The sequence below is a fragment of the Taudactylus pleione genome, unplaced genomic scaffold (assembly GCF_031769625.1).
Source record: "Taudactylus pleione unplaced genomic scaffold, aTauple2 ptg000019l, whole genome shotgun sequence".
In the NCBI taxonomy this organism is placed as follows: Eukaryota; Metazoa; Chordata; class Amphibia; order Anura; family Myobatrachidae; genus Taudactylus; species Taudactylus pleione.
The window spans coordinates 30132150-30152361 of NW_028284421.1; the positions used below are offsets into that span (position 1 = coordinate 30132150).

A 20212-nucleotide genomic window follows, 5' to 3' on the forward strand; every position below is an offset into this window, starting at 1 on the left:
TCCGCGCACCCTAAACATAACTCTCCCCCTAGTGCCTAACCCTCTCCCTAATGGTTAAACCCTAACCCCGCACCCTAACCTTCCCCCTAACGATCAATACTTACCTTTGGGATGCCGGCAGTTGGGATTCTGATACCGGGATCCCGACGATGTCGGCATTTCGGCGCCGGTATTACTATATTTCTTTTTCTATGCCCAGTCCTGCTCACAGCAGACTTGCCGACAAGCTGGCTGCCTCTTCCGGGAGGAGGCAGCCAGATTGGCAAGACTGGGCAGTGAGGCGAATTTGGGGACGGGGGTGGGACTTCACCATCGCGGCCACGCCCCCACTATACAATGCCAAGATTACCGGCATTTTGCAGCCGGGGGCACGGCCACGATGACTCGATTCAACGAGTATAACGTCATCAGCTCTCCTGGACTGTCCACTTACAAGGGGGAGCGGACGTCTGCAGGGGGGATGGGTGGATTATGGTGGAGAGGTGCTGGCAGAAGAGTTGCCCACTCTTCCGGGGGCCCGGGAATTTTGGGAGGCTCACGACCGTCCCGGGAGAGTAGGCAAGTATGGTTTACAGTCTCATTGTTTACAGATGATGTCACATATGGTTTACAGATTATGTCACATATCAAATTAATCAGCCCAGTCTCTGCGACTAAGATGCATTTTTGGTAAAAGAAGATACCCAACGGTAGCAGAGTTACACAGGACCTGGCGCCTCACTCACACCAGGGAAATCGTGCTGCTTCGCGTATTGGGGATAGATGTATGAGGACAATGCTGTATTAATCACATCTACACTTATGACTGAAGAGGCATAACTCGGCTGAAACAGAAAAATTACTAACAAGATTGCCAATTAGTGTTATATTAATTGAAAAATATGACTTAATCTCTGAGACATCAAATGTAATTTCAGGCGCATTTGCATAAAATCTAATGGCTCTGCTGACACCCATCTTCTGTAGGAACTCCAATGCTTGTAATGAGCCAGCATAGGAGATACTCCTGTTACTTCTTGCTTAATTCAGACAGGCAGCAGTGTTGTCTACCTTCATGCAATTGAAAAGTACATGGCTTACATCACTTTTGGTTTTATAAAGAATTAAATAAGCAGGCGATCTCTCTTCTAGATTGTTAAAGGCATTGTGGGACCAGCTGAATTTTAAGTATTGTTGCAACATGTGATTTAAAATATTACTATTTTAAATTTAATTTACGTAATTAACCTCAAAACTACATTATTAGTTTTGGACAGTGTGGTTTGTACAATCATTGCCTCAGTTTGGCTTCAAACTTAGGAATGGCTAACAGAGCTTAGACAATAAAATATCTACCAGGTCATTAATACCTAAAACATACTGTGCACTGACCACTTAAATGTTGTTTTTTTGCAGGTGTCCCCCCACTGACGGGGAACCGTCCACACTCCTTCTGATGGGACACGGAGTCCCGCCATGTCCGAGGTGGGGGGTGGTGGTGGGCGCCGCCGTCTACTGGAAGAAGAGTTCACCCTGCAGCTTTACCCTGGCAGCATCTCGCCAGAGGTCATCTACTGCCCAGTGCCCGCCCGCTGGCACACCACAGCTGCTGATGTCATTGATGCTGTCATTACGGCACTGCGCTTGGACAGAGCTAAGTGCTATGTGTTGGCAGAGGTCAAGGAGTTTGGTGGAGAAGAGTGGATTCTTAACCCTACCGATTGTCCGGTTCAGCGAATGATGCTGTGGCCCAGACTTGCTTTAGAGGCTCGTGGTTCTGGAGAGGACTATCGCTTTCTCCTGAGGGAGAAGAATGTGGATGGCTCCATCCACTACGGCAGTCTCCAGTCCTGGTTGAAAGTGACAGAGGAGCGCCGACGCATGGTGGAAAGGGGTTTTCTTCCTCAGGAACAGGGACCAGAGTGTGAGGACCTTTGTGGCTTACCTGATCTTAGTGAGAGGGCACTGCTGGAGACTCTTCGTACACGTTTCCGACAGGAAAAGATCTACACATATGTTGGAAGCATCTTGGTGGCAGTTAACCCATTCCGTTTCTTACCAATTTACAACCCTAAGTATGTGAAGATGTATGACAACCGAAGGCTGGGAGAACGTGAGCCTCACATTTACGCAGTAGCAGATGCTGCTTACCATGCTATGCTCCGTCGGCAGCGAAATCAGTGCATTGTTATCTCTGGGGAGACAGGTTCTGGGAAGACCCAAAGTACCAACTTTCTTATACACCACTTGACTGCTCTCAGCCAGAAGGGATATGCCAGTGGGGTGGAACAGATAATATTAGGAGCTGGACCAGTGCTGGAGGTGAGAAAATACTATGTCAAACAATGTAGTGGAATGATATGGAACCTCACAAATTGGTGTGATTTGTTATTTGTCTTCCCCACCACAATGTCCCTCTATTCATACACATATATAAAACCTCTCTAATTACTTACCACTTCTAAAGATGAACATACATGCATGCCACGAGCCTGTCTTTAACTCCACAAGTAGGTATCTTGAACAATATACACACACTGCACTATAATCACTCACAATTGCACTGTCCTCGTAACCACTTTCATGCATTCAAACCTCCACACAATTTAAACGCCGTTGCAACGGCACTTTGCACCTAATTGGATTGACCCCTATAACCTTTAAAGCCTTTGGGAAGCCATTGCTCCCAGTTACAGACACTAAGGCGCTCTCTCACTTTGGTCGCCAGCAACTACCTTGTCTTTGCCACAAAAATACTGCCACTGATAATCATGTAGACTCATGCCCTGATTCAGAGCCGGTCGCTCTGACAGACCACCCACAGCTATAGCGAGCGGCCAGGAAGATGGTCGCGATGGTCAAGACCATCGCGACCATCGGGCTTGCGACAAGACCCTTGTGGTAGGGTCTCGTTGCCGCAAGCCCCAGAGAGATTTCGGCTCTAACAGAGCCGAAATCTCTCCCACTGACATCACTTGTGATGTCAGTGGGGCCGGCCCCAAACGGAGGCGTTCACATGGGAACGCCTCCGTTTAGGCAGCCACTCCCACGACCCGCCCACCAAAGAGGGCGTGCTGTCACTCAACATCGACAGCACGCCCCCTTTGGTACGAGACCCGGAGCGACGGATTGCCCGTCGCTATCCGGGTCTCGCGCATGCGCACGACGGAGCTGGCTCCGTCGTGCGCATGCGCTCTGGGCCACCACCGAACCGGTTGCGAGCGCTCAGCGCTTGCGACCGGGTCGGAATCAGGCCCTCAGCTCACAGTTTATATACTCCCCTGCTGTATACAGTCACCAGAACTGCTCTTCTTGTCACTTGTCAGTAGAACTGAACCACTGAAAAGATTGTTATCTCTGTGTGTAACAGAGACAATAGAGCTCTCATGAATATAAGTGGTTGTGTTGTATGGGGTTATTCTCTGCTTCAGGTCTGGAGGTAAGTTGCAGGGGTACAAAAGAGCAAATGGCTTTTAGGGGCAGATTTACAGAAGTCCTGTAGATAAGGTGTTTGGGTAGGAAGGAGCAGTAAACGGAAGAATGCTACTACTTGTAAGCTCTCTTAAGTAAACATGTCGATAAGGAAGTGGGGAAGGGAGCAAGCAGGTCACAGAGTGGTAATTAGTATTTAAATGTTAAGGTAGCTGAGAGCATAGATTGTATGGGCTGCAGGGTAACCGTGACTAGTACTGGGCTGGGCAGTGTGGAACAGGAGAATAGTGTGGCTTGTTAGTTTACTTTGTGTGTTCAGCCAAACAAAAGACATACTGGCCCTGGCAGTACAATACGCAACAGGAATGTATATATTGCTGTAGTTATTGAGGATGATGTTGAAGTCTAAAAGTTCAGACAGTGTTAATATTTTATAAAGTATCGTTAGTGCAAATTTCATATGAAACTACAAGTACCATTTGATTGATGAACAGCAGAGTTACAGTGTGAGCTATTTATGATCTGGAGACTGCGAAATACACAAGCATTGGTGCATTGATGTTATTGTAGTGCTTTCTGCATTGGTAAAACTGCAGCCAGTAATTATGCATTTCATCTAACTCTGGCGCAACCAAATTTATGTACATTTCATGTGTCCAGTTTTAAAGGGCAGGCCTAGCTACACTATGTAACCTTACTCTAAATATCTTTTTATACTCCTCACAATAAATAGAATTTGATTAAGATATCGTTTAATCTTCATTTTTTGGAAACCAGCAAGAGTTTCTACCGCACGCGTTTTACGGTTTTATATACTGTACATTTGCTATGTACACATGTATTTGAAGAACGTCTGTTTTTTTTTCTTATTGCAAATTGCTTTGTATGACATCTTTTCTGTGAATGGAGATATTGCATGCTTCTCTTCTCTTCTCAGTTTCTCCTGCCTACCTTTTTATGTTTCAGGCTTTCGGAAATGCTAAGACATCTCAGAACGACAATTCCAGTCGCTTTGGGAAATTCATCCAAGTCAACTACCATGAGACCGGAACAGTGCGCGGGTATGAGAGAGAGTGTACATGCTGAGTGGCCATCTTTGGGCCTGATTTAGAGATGGTTGGTAATGCAGCAAATAGTGGTCGCGGTTATCTGCAAATGCTGATCTCAGCCTTCCCTTTGTGCTCCATGGTGTGGTAGAGTGTACGAGCAGCAAGACGCCCACTTTCAGGCTGCGTGCTCTGTGCATTTGTAATAAAAGTTGTAAACACTCGAACATCAATACAACACAATCGACATTTGCGGTAGCCTAGGGTCTACTCTAGCTACTCTTCTCAAATCCAACTAAACATGGCCCTTGAAGCCTTGGATTTGCAATTAGGAATGGAGCAGCATTCCCAGACACACCAGTGACACCCCCATAACATACCCATGAAACGGCCCCTTTTTGCAATCACTTTAGGTCACCTCCCAGTCTCCATCCTGTTACGCCCAGGGATCGCAGACCCCTTCTCAAGTGTTAGCGATACCGTACACAATTGGGTACGGAATAGGACACTTGATTTTACAAATGCACTGTAAGTGATTTATGAACTTTTCGTGCTGCACAGTAACATAATGTCGCTCAACTGCGTAAATATCTGTACCGCGTCCATCTCTGAATCAGGCCCTTTGTTTACTAGTCTTATTGTTGTCATTGTTTTGCATACTGTATGTTGTGATTTTCACTCTTTTATAATTTTACTGTTGATAAAGGATATCTTTTATTTGTCATTGTTTCATGAAGCATTTTCGAGCATAGGCCCTGATTCAGAGCCGGACGCTCTGACCAGAGCGCTCGCTCTGAATCAGGGCCCACCTCCATAACTATGGAGCGTCCTCCTGGACGCTCGTATAGCTGTGGGTCACCACCCACAACCTATACGAGCGTGCAGGATGATGGTCGCGGTGGTCTTGACCATCGCGACCATCGCCAGTGCGAACAGAAGCCTGCGGTTGAGTTTTTCAACCCCAAGGCCAGGAGTGATTTTGGCTCTATCAGAGCCAAAATCACTCCCACTGACATCACTAGTGATGTCAGCGGGGCCGGCTTCTGACGGTAGGCGTTCCCTTGGGAACGCCTCCGTCTGGCAGGCACGCCCACCAAAGGGGGCGTGCTGTCAATCAACATCGACAGCACGCCCCCTTTGATCAGACACAACGAGCGAAGGAAAGTCCTTCGCTCGTCGCGTCACGCGCATGACGGAGCTCCCTCTGTCGTGCGCATGCGCAGTGCACACCACCGACCCACTTGCGAGCGGACAGCAGCTCGCGAGTGGGTCTAAATCAGGCCCATAGCTCACTTAACAGTCCTTTAGGGTCCAATATTTGATCTAAGCTAATATGGTTTTACGCAATTTTTTGTGTTTTTTTATGTTTTACTACTTAGTCTGTTTTTTGTAGTAAGAAGTAGCTTTCTGTAATATAAAATAGTTTTTTAAGTATGTTTACAAATGTCATGAGCATATCACTTTCATTTGTCAAACACACTCTGTCAGTGTATGTGAAATGTACTTTAACTGAAATTGTGGTGTTTATACAGATGTGTCCACATACATCTAGCATCCTTGCGCGTTAAACAGCCCATCTAGTCGCACTATGCCATGACTGTAGTGCCAAGCATTTTTGTGCGACTTTTTACCTTCAAATGCATCTTTAATAGATAGCACATGCAACTTCTGCTGATTAAAATGATATGCAGCATGCGTATGTTCTGTGTGCAACTGCGGGTGTATCTGCGTGCAAAACGCTACGTTACAGTATCACAGTTGCTGGCACTGTAACGTAGCATTTGGTATGCAGATATACCCGCAGTTGCATACAGAACATAGACATGTTGCATCTAATTTTAATTAGCAGAAGCTGCTTGTGCATTCTGTTCGCTGTGCGAATAAGACGCATTTGAATTTAAAAAGTTGCACGAAAAGACGCTCTGTACTACCGTGTCGCACGGCACTGATGCGTTATGTGTAGCGTGACTTGTAACGCAGGGAGGATAGATGTTTGTGGACACGTCTGCATGTGTGTAAACAATGTTGATTTAAAAAAATAAACAAAAAAAAAATAAATCATCTTCTTATTACTTGCAGAACTGTCATGTCAGCCATTTCTGTTTAAACATTTGAAAGTGATTAATGCGCATTTTAAGTTGACATATTAAATCTACAATATTTGCATATCGCTTACTGGAAACATTTTTTGGGTGTGTAAGACCCATCTTTCTATTCACAATTTCTGCCCCACTGATTATAATGGCTATAATGTGCAAGATTTGACAGCAGGTTATAGTGGAATCTAATACCGCTCCTAGTTATACTGCATAACCATGTAACCGGGTGGGACAGGGGTGTAACCAGAGGTACGTGGGCCCCATAGCAAAATTTCCTCTTGGCCCCCATAGGTCTACCTATACAGTGCCCCTGTAGGTGTGTTCATTATGCAATACCCCTGTTGTAGTGCCCCTTATGCAGTGCCCCCCTGTAGTTGTGCCCATTATGCAATGCCCCCTGTAGTTGTGCCCATTATGCAGTGTCCCCTTGTATTAGAGCCCCTTATGCAATGTCCTCTGTATTAAAGCCCCTTATGCAGTGCCTCCAGTAATGCCCCTTATGCAGTGCCTCCAGTAATGCCCCTTATAAATGCTCCCAGTTGTGCCCCTTTTGCAATGCCCCCTGCTAATGCCACTTATGCTGTGCCCCTGCTAATGCCCCTTATGCTGTGCCTCCGGTAATGCCCCTTATGCTGTGCCCCCGGTAATGCCCACATGCTGAGCCCCTGGTAATTCCCCTTATGCTGTGCCCCAGGTAATGCCCCTTATGCTGTACCCCCTCCGCTGTGCAGTACTTACCGGTCTGCAGGCGTGTCATAGCTCACCGCTACGGCATCTGTGCCTGCCGCTGACTAGATCTAACTAGATCCAGCAGACGCGCAGGCTCTTCACATGTCGGGTGACGACATCACATCACCCGCACACCCGCGCACTGCATCACTGGGAACGCTGGCCTCTGAAGCAATCAGAGGTGTCTTTAGTCTCTGACCGCTTCAGAGGCCAGCGTTCCCAGTTGCACCAACTATAGAGGGTGCAGGGGGGCGTTTGCTGGGCTGGGAGGCCCCCTAAGCCGCCGGGCCACATAGCAAGCGTACCCTCTGTAGTTACGCCTCTGGGGTGGGAGAGGTATAACAGGGAGCAGGGCTGTAACTAGGGTGATGCGACATGTGCCATGGCACAGGGTACCGTAGTGTAAGGGGGCGCTGTTCTGGATTGTCAATTTTCTGTTTATTATCATTCTTACTTGTAGCTTCCTCTTTATCCCCAGTATCTCCTGGCCTCCCCTGTCTCTTCCCTGGCTCTTCCATATGAGGCCCTTTTTTGGGTGCGCGTCTTATGTCCCTGTTTGAGTCTAGTTATGGCTCTGACAGGTAAAGGTGACTCTGCAAACCTGTCAATTAAATTAATTTATTTCCATAATTGGAAATTTAGAAATAGAGATATAGATATCTAAGAAAGTGTCAGACGGCCAGCTTGGCATGCAGAGTACAAAAGGTAACTTTATTGTGTTTCCAAGACCTATCCAGCCTGTTTTTGAAGGTACCAGGCCTTATGAGTTAAAGGGCAAGCACACATTTTATTGCACATAAATAGCTATGTATAAACTCACAGACACACATATATTATGATATACCTGTATTATTTTTTTCTTCTATGCAGAGCGTATGTGGAAAAGTATCTTCTGGAGAAGTCCAGGCTTGTTTACCAGGAGCAGCAAGAGAGGTGAGTGTGAACATATATTGAAGCCTGTAACCCCATGTATGAAATGTGTGCTCTTGTGTTAAAGAACAATCATAATTTAAACTAGAGATAAGCAGTTCGGTTTTGGCTCGGATCTCCTCTCCAAGTTCAGTTCTCAGTTACAGGGGCACTCTGGTGTTGTCACAGCCCCCGGGTTACTGAGGATGGCTGTGAAATTCACGCTTCCGTTTGTGTAGCTGCATCATGGAAGATGCAGACACTGGCCGCAGTATGCTGATCATGCAGTGACTTAGGGGGACACTGCGACTGTTGTCGCAGACACAGATTGGCTCATGTGCAATACAGACCGGCATATATCAGAGCTGTACGTAAACCATCGGGCTTGTGTACAACTGTGAATCGGGCCCTATGTACTGTACATAGGTCATAGCAAAGCCAGTTTTTGTCTCTAGTCTGTAGGCTGCATTAAGTGGTTTCTTCACACATTTTCTGCCACAGTGGTACAAGACTGAGGATCTTTTCTAAAATTAAAATTAAAGGGTTAGAAATATTTTCACCATTAAAACACTTTGCTAACATCCAACATTTACATAAATAATAACATGCAAACTAATGATTTTATGTATGTATTTATTTATTACATAATGGTGTGATCATACAACACATTCTAATGTCTTGAATTGCTTAGTTCACCCTGCGAGTGTCAGAATCCTAATGGGGCACTAAAAATGACTAATGTAGAAATGTCATACCACTCTCAGCTTTTATTGTATTACATAGATGAATATTGCCGAATTATGATATTGCCTTGTCTAAGTTAGGTCTGTGTCCAGTAGCAATAGGTATCTGACTAGCCTGTTAAATTGCAAAAAAAATGTAAGAACGAATCACGTTTGGCTTTTGGTTCTTGAAGCTACTGTTTGGTGTTATGCCATGTGGGCAGAAACTTCTAATACTCTCGGTTACCAACTTCCTGAGGGCAATCCAGAGGGACATCTATTCTGCCAACTCCCAGGCAAGTGCTGGCAGCTTGGTAAAGCGAGGGCACTCACAGTTCAGTGACAAGGAAGTACACAGTATAAGTCATACAGTGTTTTTTACTGCTGTCTTTTACTCTTGTCCTGCATAAGCACATTTTTGTGTATATTCCTGTTTCCTTGTTCGTTATTTGCTTATCCTTTATGCTTTATTTGGCACTTTCAGTCACTTTAAAGTCTTCTCTTATTTGGAAATCATATGGTTTTAAAGATATTGGTATAATTTACCATGGGTTCTGGATTATAGCTTCAAACACAGTCCTCTCTACCTTTTTCCAGTGGCCTCTGGGCCTGATTCAGAGTTGGGAATAGAGTGAGATCTCTCTCTCAACTGATCATCTTGGTGAAACCATGCTGCACTGCAGGTGGGGCAGATTTAAAATGTGCAGAGAGATTTAGATTTGGGAGGGAGGTGTCCAAACTGACATCTAAAGTCCAGTGTAATAATAAAGCTGTGCAGTATTTGTGAGCTACATGCAAAAGCAGCCAGTATTTACACTACATGCAAAAAAATGTCTGTATTTACACCCCTTGCATTGCAACATGGTTTGTCCTGGTACACAGTTAAGTGCTATCTCTCTCTCTATTCCCAACTCTGAATCAGACCCTATGTCTGTATGCATTGCCCAAAATAATCACTTGCTGTACAGTGCTATAAAATGTACTGGAAATATTATGTTTCATAAGGACATATTGAAGGCATTCTGAAATGTGATGTTCTGTACAATTTTCCCAGGAATTACCATGTATTCTACTATCTGTTGGCCGGGGCAAGTGAGGAGGAGAAGGCAGAATTCCATCTTGATCTTCCAGAGAACTATCATTACTTGAACCAGGTGAGACAATACAAATGAACAAACGCAGGGAGTGATACAGTTGCACAGAAGAACAGGGCAGATAAGTAAATCATGCTCAGTGAAAGTTCTTATCTCTTAGCAAATGTCTCAGAAGAAAGTAAAGTACTTCTAATTGCAGGAAGAGGTGGGAATTGGGAAATTGAGAAACACAATAAGAACAATGGTGATGCTTCAAATGGATTGTTTGATTGCTATTTGATGCAGATACTGCCACATAATGTACGGAAAGACTAGATGCAGGTCTAGGTCTGCTGTTTCTTGAAAAAGACAGCCAGCTAACCGAAGTCTAGTGAGATAAGTGAGGACAATATATATTATACAATGTCACCTGTTGCATCTTCGTTTTCAGAGGACACGGAAGCCTCAGAGACAGAGTTGGGGGGGAGTGTATGACTGTGAAGATGAAACAGTGAGTACCTTGTGCAGTTTGCTTCACCTTCCAACTTTCTATCATTTGTTTTGTACTCACGTTATGTTTTCTAACAATGTGTTTGGTTATATTTTGTATTGTGACTATTGAGCTGCTCTGCACAATGAGGTTTTGTTCTCTGGGTAGTGAGATTGTGTTTGTGCTCTCTTATTTTGTGACCATCTCTTGCATATTACAGGATTCCCTGAGTGGGGAGGGTGAGGATCTCAGACATGACTTTGAGCGACTGCAGCTGGCAATGGAGATGGTTGGCTTCCTGCCAGCAACGCGCAGACAGTAAGTATTGTATGTGATGGTTACACAGAAATCTAGTCCATGCTGTGAGACATCTGGTAGGAGATTTGTGGAGCTTTATTTTATCAATTTTTATTTTTATTTTCCTCACATTTTTGGGCTGCACTGCAGCATACTATGAGAGGCATGTATGAAAGTGTTTGTGCAGCAAGCAAGGTGTTGCAGCCTACAGAAAGCAGTCTGATTCTTGCAATCAATTAAAGCAGCCATCTGTTTGGTTACCATGGGTGATGGGTCACAGGTTTCAGATAAATATACCATGCTACCTTTCTGTCCAGGACCTTAATAATGCATCCATCTGCTTCTGTCTCTAATGCTAACAGCAGCACAAAAATGTTGCTACTAATACTATCTCCATCCAGAGTGCGTCCTATTATAGCATTGCCTGCCTTTCTGTATTGTAGTATAGAGCCTTCCTAGAGCTCAAACAGAGATCAATATTTTCTCTTTACTTGTATCCATTATTTAGAATTTTACATGTCTGTGAATTTTAAGTGCTCAATTGAATAGGTTCACCCCCCCGTGAGTCTGTGCGAGTAAGTACAGCTGTAAGCCACACTCACGGTACCTCCGGACCAGCTCATTTTTGTTTGCAGCCCCATGGGACTGTGTATAAAAATCTGCACGATGGGGCCGTTGCCAGCGTTTCCGTGCCGTTGCAATGGCAGCTCGCCCACATTGCTACTAACTGATTCAACAACTAAAGCTTGGTACACTCTATACAATGTTACAAACGATGCGACAGTCGTCCCAATTTCACTAATTCCCAGAAGTCCCGATGTAGAACGTACACATTATGCAATCTTCTGAATGATGACACAATATATCCTGTCAGGGAATTGTATCCAAATATTCTCCTGCACACACTATGCAATCATCATGTAGATCACTGGGAGTTCAGGTGATGTCTTCAGAGGAAAGGTTGGACCAATATATGGTGTGTTCATGCCATTGTGCATACACACTACACGATGTGCACCACATCATTCATTGCATCGCCCCTTCTGACCATCAGCACAGCAGATGGGACAATGCGATGAACAATGGCAGAGAGCAAAGTGCACGATATAACCTTCCAATGCATGTCGAGATGATGCATCGGACGATAGATCATATAGTGTGTACCCAGCTTAAGTCTGCCATGTGTTTTGGTGATCAGATTCTTTTTTTTTTCTTTTTTTTCCTTCACAGGATTGTGTCTCTATTGTCTGCAATCCTTCACCTTGGTAATATCCAGTACAAGAGGAAGACATACAGAGATGAGTCAATTGATATTTCAAATCCTGATACTCTGCACATTGTGTCTGATCTTCTGAAGGTAAATGCAAACATGTTTTTTGGGTTACATACGTACATTTTGTACTTGCCTGAAATGGGGCATATATTAGTCCAGGGGAGCTGTGTTTATACTCTGTAGTAGTAGAAAAGCTTAAACGCAGTGTCGTTCCCCAATAATGAATGTGTGCGTCTGTCTTTATTATAATCTCTGATACGATTAAGGTATAGGAGGCGATTCAATTAACTGGTGCATGCGAGTCCAGGCGAGTAAGTGCTGCTATATGCTGCACTTACAGTAGCTAAGGACTCACTAATTTTTGTGTGAGGCCCCTTAGTGCTGTGTATAAAAATTAGTGAGTCCAGGGCGAGATTGGGCCACAAATTTAGCTGCCATTACTTGCGTTTCTATGCCGCTTCAACTGCAACTTGTCCCCCTGGCATTTAATTTAATTGACCCCATTATATATAATATATACTGTAGATATACATATAGATATGTACCATTTTCTCATGTGAAGGGGCTGCGCAGTGGGAAGCAATACATTTGTGGAACTGTACATATACAAATACAAGCGAGATACAATCTTTAGTCTTATCACTTAAGGTGCCCACACACTAGGCGTTCAGGTCACAATTTGATATCGTGTCCGATTTCTCCCCCTGCAGTCGTGGGCATGATTTGGTGTAAAAACTATCCAAATTGGCTCATGATCTATCGTGCATCCTATACTATTCCAGTGCATCGTGACTGAGATTTTCAGATCTTGCCTGCAGCAGGCAAGATCTGAAGATGCGATGTGCGACCAGCGGGTACGCACATCGGCATCGTAATCGTGAGGAGAGACTCACGATTAGGACATATTTTACACAACGTCGTCCCAATGCGTCGGAATCTGTCTGATCGTGTAAAATATCGCCTAGTGTGTGGACACCTTTAGATATATCCTTACCTCAACTTAATTTATTTAAATGTTCGATTTCTGCGACCAGATGTCTGGTGTATCGTCTCATTATTCATGACAACTGATGTAATCGCGGAACAGAAACCACTTGTCTACTAGCAATGACAAGCCTGTGGGTTTGGTAAAAGCTCTTCTTCATTACTATGTCACCTAAAAGTCAAGAATAGAACTGTATATAACCCTTCTGACAGTGTTAACTATAAGCATAGTGACCCCTTGCTTTACATAAGTAGACTTAAAAGGGATGACTATGGAGTCAACCAACAGTATCCCATAAATCTGTTCTACCTTTCCATTATCGCTGCAGCAAAAATACCTGCATTCTGAATTAGGTACTGTATATAGTGCCATAGTTTATGTAATGCTTAGTCAGCCTGCTCAGCCTTGACAAAATGGTTCCATTATGTACACACCTATCCTAAATGCTCTGCAAGTTTTTTATTCTCTTTTATTTGTGGTTTAATTTAACCTTATAGATTGTAAACTCAGAACAAGAGTCCACGTTAATCCATTGTGAGTTTGTGCTGGTCTTTCTCACCTATATGCACTAAATACTTTGTCAGTGTTGTGAGAAATGTTGGCATGATTTATTTTCAATACAAATAATTTGGTAATGTTTATAGCATTGGTGTGTGAGTGTTATTTGCTGAATACAATTTGTCATCTGCCTAATCAGAGCTGGAGTTCTTTTGTCCATTCCATCTTCAAACAACCATAGGGCCTGATCCAGCAGCGTTCGCAAATGCAACTACGTACGCAGATCGGGCGATTGTTAGCCATTTCGCATGCATATAAGCCGCACTGCTCTGCGATAGCACTGCGATTACGGACACACACAGGAATCCATCGCAGAGTGAGTGACAGGCTGTGAGCGTTTGGGGGTGGTGACGGGGGAGTGGAAGTAAAACGCAGACGTGCCTCTCAGTTTGAATACTGCAGCCTGGGCATGCAAAAATTAGCCACTGCGATTGCATACGCAGCACGAGAGCCCATGGCTTGCGCAGGGACTTGCAGTGTCTGTGGCAGATCAGACCTGGTGTAAATTCTGCGTGAGTGGCCGGTAGCACCGATGTTTACACAGAAGAGCGACAGATGTGAGAGAGCAGTAGTGAGAGTCTTTGTCTGCGGTGCTTTTGCAGCATTAGCATATTATCGCTGCTGTGTTTTTTGCGAATACGCAGTTGCGAACGCAATAGCGATCCTTACTGAATCAGGCCCGTGTGTGTATATGTATGTATGTATGTGTGCATATATATATAATATTGAATGCTTGCTTAGAATAGTCTGTTCCACACGTTCTTCTTGGAAAGAGTGCAGTCACCAGAGTGTTTTTTTTTTGTTAATTATGAAGTACAAGAGAGCACTTTAGAATATCAGAGGGCCTAGAAAAGTGCCTTGTAGGGGAGGATGGGCAGAAAACGACGTGAAGCAGGAGTTAGATGGGTAGGAAGGGCATCTGGAAAGAACTCTGCAAAGTCCCATGGTGAGAAGAAGATGATCGATGTTGTGGTAAGTGGCAGAAAGGAGTATGGGTAGTGACACGTAGACTTTGCTATAACTACTTTTTGGAGAAAGTCATTTGTGATTGTGACACCCGTGTAGTCTATTTATTTCCTATTTTTATTTCACCCTAAACAAACTTTTTTTTTTTCTTTTTTTTTATCCCGTTTGGGTGAAGTTCTTGTGCATACCATACTGACATTTCTGCTAAACACATTGCTTTATCTTTCTGGCTTTCTTCTGTTATTAGGCCATCAATTATCTTCAGGGAGAGTCATTTCTTGTCATTGCAGCCGGGGTATGACACAACACTGCTCTGTTCTCTGCAATGGATATAGCTGTTTCCAGAGAGCACTTCTGTGCCATGTCCCTGGGCTATGAAAATAAATCTCTGTATGATTATATAAATAGATGGCTGAGAATCACAGAAAAAGCCACAATGTAATGCAGTTAGAAAAACATTGCAGGAGGGCATGTGACAAGCAATACAGTAAAGTCATCTGAAGGAGTGGGATGCGGGCAGGATGCCGGCGGACGGGATGCCAGATGTCAATATACTGCCGCACCATCCCGATAGATGAAGATGCCAACGTCGGCATTCCGATGGTAAGTATGCGAGTTAGGATTAGGCCGAGAGTAGGGGGGATTGTTTTAGGGACCTCCCGGGGTGGGTTAGAATCAGGCTGCGGGAAGGGAGGGGGTTGGGTTAGGCACCACCGGGGAGGGTTAGATTTAGGATGCGGGAAGGGGGGGGATTAGGGCTAGGCACCACCCGGGGGAGGTTAGGGTTAGGCACCACCCAGGGAGAGTTAGGGTGCGGGAAGGGGGGGTTAGGGTTAGGTACCACCGGGGGGGGGGTTAAGGTTAGGCACCACCGTGGGAGGGTTAGGGGGGAGAGGGGGAGGGTTAGGCTACTTACCGACGACCTGTCGGGATTGTGAACATCAGGATGCCGCTGTCGGTCTTCTGACTGCTGGTCAATCATATGTATTCCGAAGGAGTATAATATAAAAACCTACATAGTCAGTACAGTAAGCCAAACACACACAGCAATCGACAAATAGAGAGGTACGTTTGTTAAAATCATGAATCAGTGAAAACAGTTAATGGAATTAATTTCCAATTCAATTCAGGTTAATCACATAGAAAACATTGTGCTATTTAATGCATCTTTGTGCAATTGATCATCTGAGAGTATTAGGCCTCTAATTTCTCATGACACAGGTTAAATAGAGTATCAATTCCTGCCCTTACATCAGCGATGGATTGACGCAATGCTCTGATCCCCAGACGCCGGGGTTGGGACTTCGGTGAAATCCAACATGATAGATTTCCCTGATTTGCTGATCCCTACCAAAATATGATCGGGATCGGCAAATCAGGGATATTTAACAAGAAGTATCCCCCAATTCTCTGATGCATCGGCGATCATTGATGGCCACTGATTGCCATTCCCGAAATGCTGATCGGTGGTTCCGGTTAATTTGGGGGAAACGGCTGCTTGATGTATGGGGCCCTCACGTTCCCTAAAATTTAATGACCAATGATTTAAATGACAAATAAAGATTTAAAGGACAATTGTATTGTTTTAAGAACATGTAATATAATGAAATTGTGTGATCATCATGTAGTAGCTGCACTATACATCACAAAATGGAAATGGGTGATTGTTGGAAAACCATTAATCCTAAACCTTAATTTTAATACTGAAAACCGACCGTGTAAAGAATGGCACTTTGTCTCATCCCCAACCCCCCAAAACAATAGAGTAGTGAAGGTTATTCACGTCTAAGTATCAACAGACAAATAATTGCAAAATCATGTGTCCGTGTTCTGTTGTCTGATAGCAGCATAAAACAAAAGAATATCTGTCTTGTGTACAAAACAAAAGTCCTTCTGACATTCATTTATTCAATTAAATACTTTTTTTTTTATGGGAAATTGTTGAAGGAAGCATTCAGATCATTTACTATTTTATATTAATTAAATTGTTTTTCTACGTTCCTTTATGTATTCAGCTATGGCACAAGTTAAAGGTGTACAGGAATCTCCCATGTTCTGTGAAAGTGTGAACAAACCGTTTTTTAGTCTCACATCTCAGAAGCTCTCTTTTCTATACCAATGGTACATTGTGTGCAACACAATTTTTTTCAAATTAAGCATTGGTTCCTCTGTATATCTCAGGTGCGTGAAGAAATGCTTCTGGATGCTTTGACCACTAGGAAAACTGTTACTGTGGGAGAAAAACTTATCTTGCCATATCGCCTGCCAGAGGTAATGAGAAACCATTTAGCAAATATAGTATATCAGTGTGGGAAGCATTTCCAGTATTTATTGCTTGTTTTTGCGTTCTAGGCTATCACAGTCAGAGACTCTCTGGCGAAGTCTCTATACAGCGCCTTGTTTGATTGGATTGTCTTTCGTATCAACCATGCCCTGCTCAACATCAATAGCAAGGCGATAGATGAAGGTAGTCAGGTAAGATGAGACCAGTGTATAGATGTCGCTAATATGTGGCAAAAGAGTAGTCAAATATACAATATATGAAAGGACCCATTTAGTTATTGTTGATGGGTGGACACCAATCTCCCTCTGCACCCCTGAGGATAAATGTCTAGCACTTGACAGAGAGATTTAGATGTGAGAGAGGAGTGTCCTAGCTCAAATATAAATTGCAACATAAAAACAAAGTTGTCCAGCATTTGTGAGCTACATTCAACAGCAGCCAGTATTTACCCTGCATGCAAAAATAATAAATGTTTTTGCACCCCTTGCATTGCAACTTGGTTTATTCCAGGTTCAAAGTTACTTGCTTTTTTATATACTCTCTATGCAGAATCAGCAGCCCCTTAAGGAGTAGCTACTTCTGCGTAATTACATTACTATTCCTGTACCGAGAGTATACAGTAAGTATTGTTATTAAACATATCCTCTCTCATTCCAGACTCTTTCCATTGGGGTCCTTGATATCTTTGGCTTTGAAGACTACGGCAGTAACAGCTTTGAACAATTCTGTATTAACTTTGCCAATGAACGTTTGCAGCATTATTTCAATCAGCATCTGTTTCAGCTGGAGCAGGTTAGATACTTACTTCTGAAGGGGAGGAATAGCAGGAGGTCTGTTCGCTGGCTCTGTCCCTTTTAATGTGATCATTCCTGCCGGGCCTGACTGAATAGATAGAGACTAGCCTCATTTTCCGGTGTATATTATCATAATGTAATAAGTGATATGCCTCATAGTATTCATCCTGTTCACTATGAAATTGGGCAGATTTAATTCTGAGCAATGTAATTTAATAATTGTTGTTTGAATCAAGCTAGATGCCACATTTCCCCTTCCAATTCAAGTTCTCAAGTGTCAGTTTATTTCAGAAGACAGCAGAGCAGAAAGATACTAATAGTTACTGCATTTGTCTGGAGGAACTATTGGACTGAAAAGATCTGTAAAGCCAAGGAGAATCTCTGCTAGAACTGCTGTTATACTGGTCAGACATGAAAAGCAGAAGCTACCTATTAAAGCAAGGACCTACAGAGGGTTACTTATATAAATATGATCTGCATGCAAGAATTGTCCGATGGAAACCTTTTTCTACGACCTCATCACAAAAGCCAACGTCTGGAATATATTGTATAAAGCAATACTTGTATAAGACAGAAACGTTTGGTCACAACCATAAAAGTGGTGAAGACTTTGCAGAAATAAATGCATTAGATGACACCTTGTTAAGCACAGGGGTAGCTCTAATATTCTTAGGAGATGTTTACTACTTCTTATTTTAGCTAATTTCATTTAACTAGAAAGTGATCCAAAACATAACTCCAAATCTACCATGAAGCACTTGCAGGAATTAAATAATAAGATTTTGAAATGGACTTCACAGTCCCCAGGCTTGGTTATTATTGAAAATGTTTGGTGGTTATTATTGAAAATGTTTGGGAAGATGTCATTTGTGCAGAGATTGCAGGAAGACCTGTAAAGAGTTCTACAAGCAAGAATGTAAAGACTCTTGGGTGGCTACAAAAATATTTGAAATTGTAATTTCTTCCAATGGAATTTTCATTTATATAGTAAATACTGATTTACAAACAGATATCCCATTAAGGGCCATATCCAAATAGCTGTGATGAGCCGCGGCTGTGCGAAAAGTTTACACTTGTGCAAACTTTTTCACAAAAAAAATGTGTTCCTAGTAGGCGTGCTTTCTTGCACGTGTGAATTCTTCATAGTTAACAGCTATTTAAAACACTTTGAGAACCCCAAACCTTTTTTTGGGGTACAGGCAAATTTCCCCATTTTCAGCTGTAATTTCCGCCGCTAACGCCAAGGTATTTTTCCGGACGAATGCCTTTTACAAGCGTATTGTGCAAATAACTGCAGACTCGATAGAACCGCGAAGTCACACATTCGGGGGAACAATGCGCAAAGTTTTCGTATCGAATTAGATATGGCCCTTATTATATTTTATTTTACTAATTGTACATGTGCAGAAATATGTCCCATTCAATATTGTATTCTGCAAAGGTTGTATTAACTGTTCCCTTAGAAAATCAGTGAAACATGCATACAGTATCTATGAGTAAGTAGCGCAGTCAACATGCTAATCAGCCAGACTTCTATTCTAATTGCTTAGTATATACACTGCATTATAATCATATATTTTTCTATTAGATTTGTATATTGTTTGTTAGAAAAATGACTGCTTAAGTAATATTAGGCTAACTTATAATGCAATAATGTGATAGCTTGTCAGTTCTCTGACTTTGATCATCTAGTACATGTAATAAATTACAAGTGACTTTGGTGACATCAGGGTCCTGTTGCCTGTTTTTTACTTCCAGGAGCAGTACCGATCTGAGGGAATAACCTGGAATAATATTAACTACTCTGACAATGGAGGCTGCATCAGTCTGATTAGCAAGAGGCCAACAGGGCTAATCCAGTTGCTGGACGAGGAAAGCAAGTAAGATTCAACATTGTGCTCCCTCATTTGTTTTCTAGAATCTAATTTTTATTTCCATTGTAATAATGTTTCTTCTTACCATTTTCATTAGCTTCCCCCAAGCTACTCATCAAACTCTGCTTGAGAAGTTTAAACGTCACCATGAAGGCAACCCCTACATTGAGTTCCCAGCTGTTATGGAGCCAGCTTTCATTATCCAGCACTATGCTGGCAAGGTCAAATATGGTGTTAAGGTGAGATGTATATATATTGGTGAAATTCATGTCCCCATATTAATGTTAGGACAGTGACACAGCTTATCACAAGCCAATAGTGTTTCAGCTAGTCATAGTAACAACACATGTTAATGAAAGTCTTGTGTCTTTGTTTTGTATGTGCTTCCATAGTAGGGAATGGCTGGTCATGTACGCCAATCCATTGCAAGCAGTTCTTTTGTTATAGAGGCGATATTATAAATTGTGTTCTCAGAAAGAAAATGTAGTTTGCTTAAACTAAGTCTTGTTTTAGTATACTCTCAATTAGATGTTTAGCTCAGAGAAGTGTATCTTATTTTCAGATAATGTAACAGGTGGCAACACGAGATTGAGTAATGAAGTTGAATTTGGGAGGGGGAATGGAAAACATCACTGTGAATATATGACGGAAAAGGCATTATAGCAAAATTTTTGTTTTTTGTTTTTTTTTGAGGGGGGGGGG

General features: G+C 43.0%; 1 protein-coding gene across 1 annotated transcript in view; it reads left to right on the forward strand.

Annotated features, from left to right (window-relative positions):
* MYO9A (myosin IXA) overlaps nt 1–20212 on the forward strand; it is a 129797-nt gene that overhangs the window by 38880 nt on the left and 70705 nt on the right. The window contains exons 2-13 of the mRNA XM_088446395.1: nt 1396–2301; nt 4378–4472; nt 8156–8218; nt 9971–10070; nt 10441–10500; nt 10700–10797; nt 12007–12133; nt 16740–16829; nt 16911–17033; nt 17500–17634; nt 19395–19516; nt 19608–19749. Of these exons, the coding sequence (XP_088302521.1) occupies nt 1456–2301; nt 4378–4472; nt 8156–8218; nt 9971–10070; nt 10441–10500; nt 10700–10797; nt 12007–12133; nt 16740–16829; nt 16911–17033; nt 17500–17634; nt 19395–19516; nt 19608–19749 (2001 nt within the window). The 5' untranslated portion in view covers nt 1396–1455. The remainder of the gene's footprint in view (nt 1–1395; nt 2302–4377; nt 4473–8155; nt 8219–9970; nt 10071–10440; nt 10501–10699; nt 10798–12006; nt 12134–16739; nt 16830–16910; nt 17034–17499; nt 17635–19394; nt 19517–19607; nt 19750–20212) is intronic.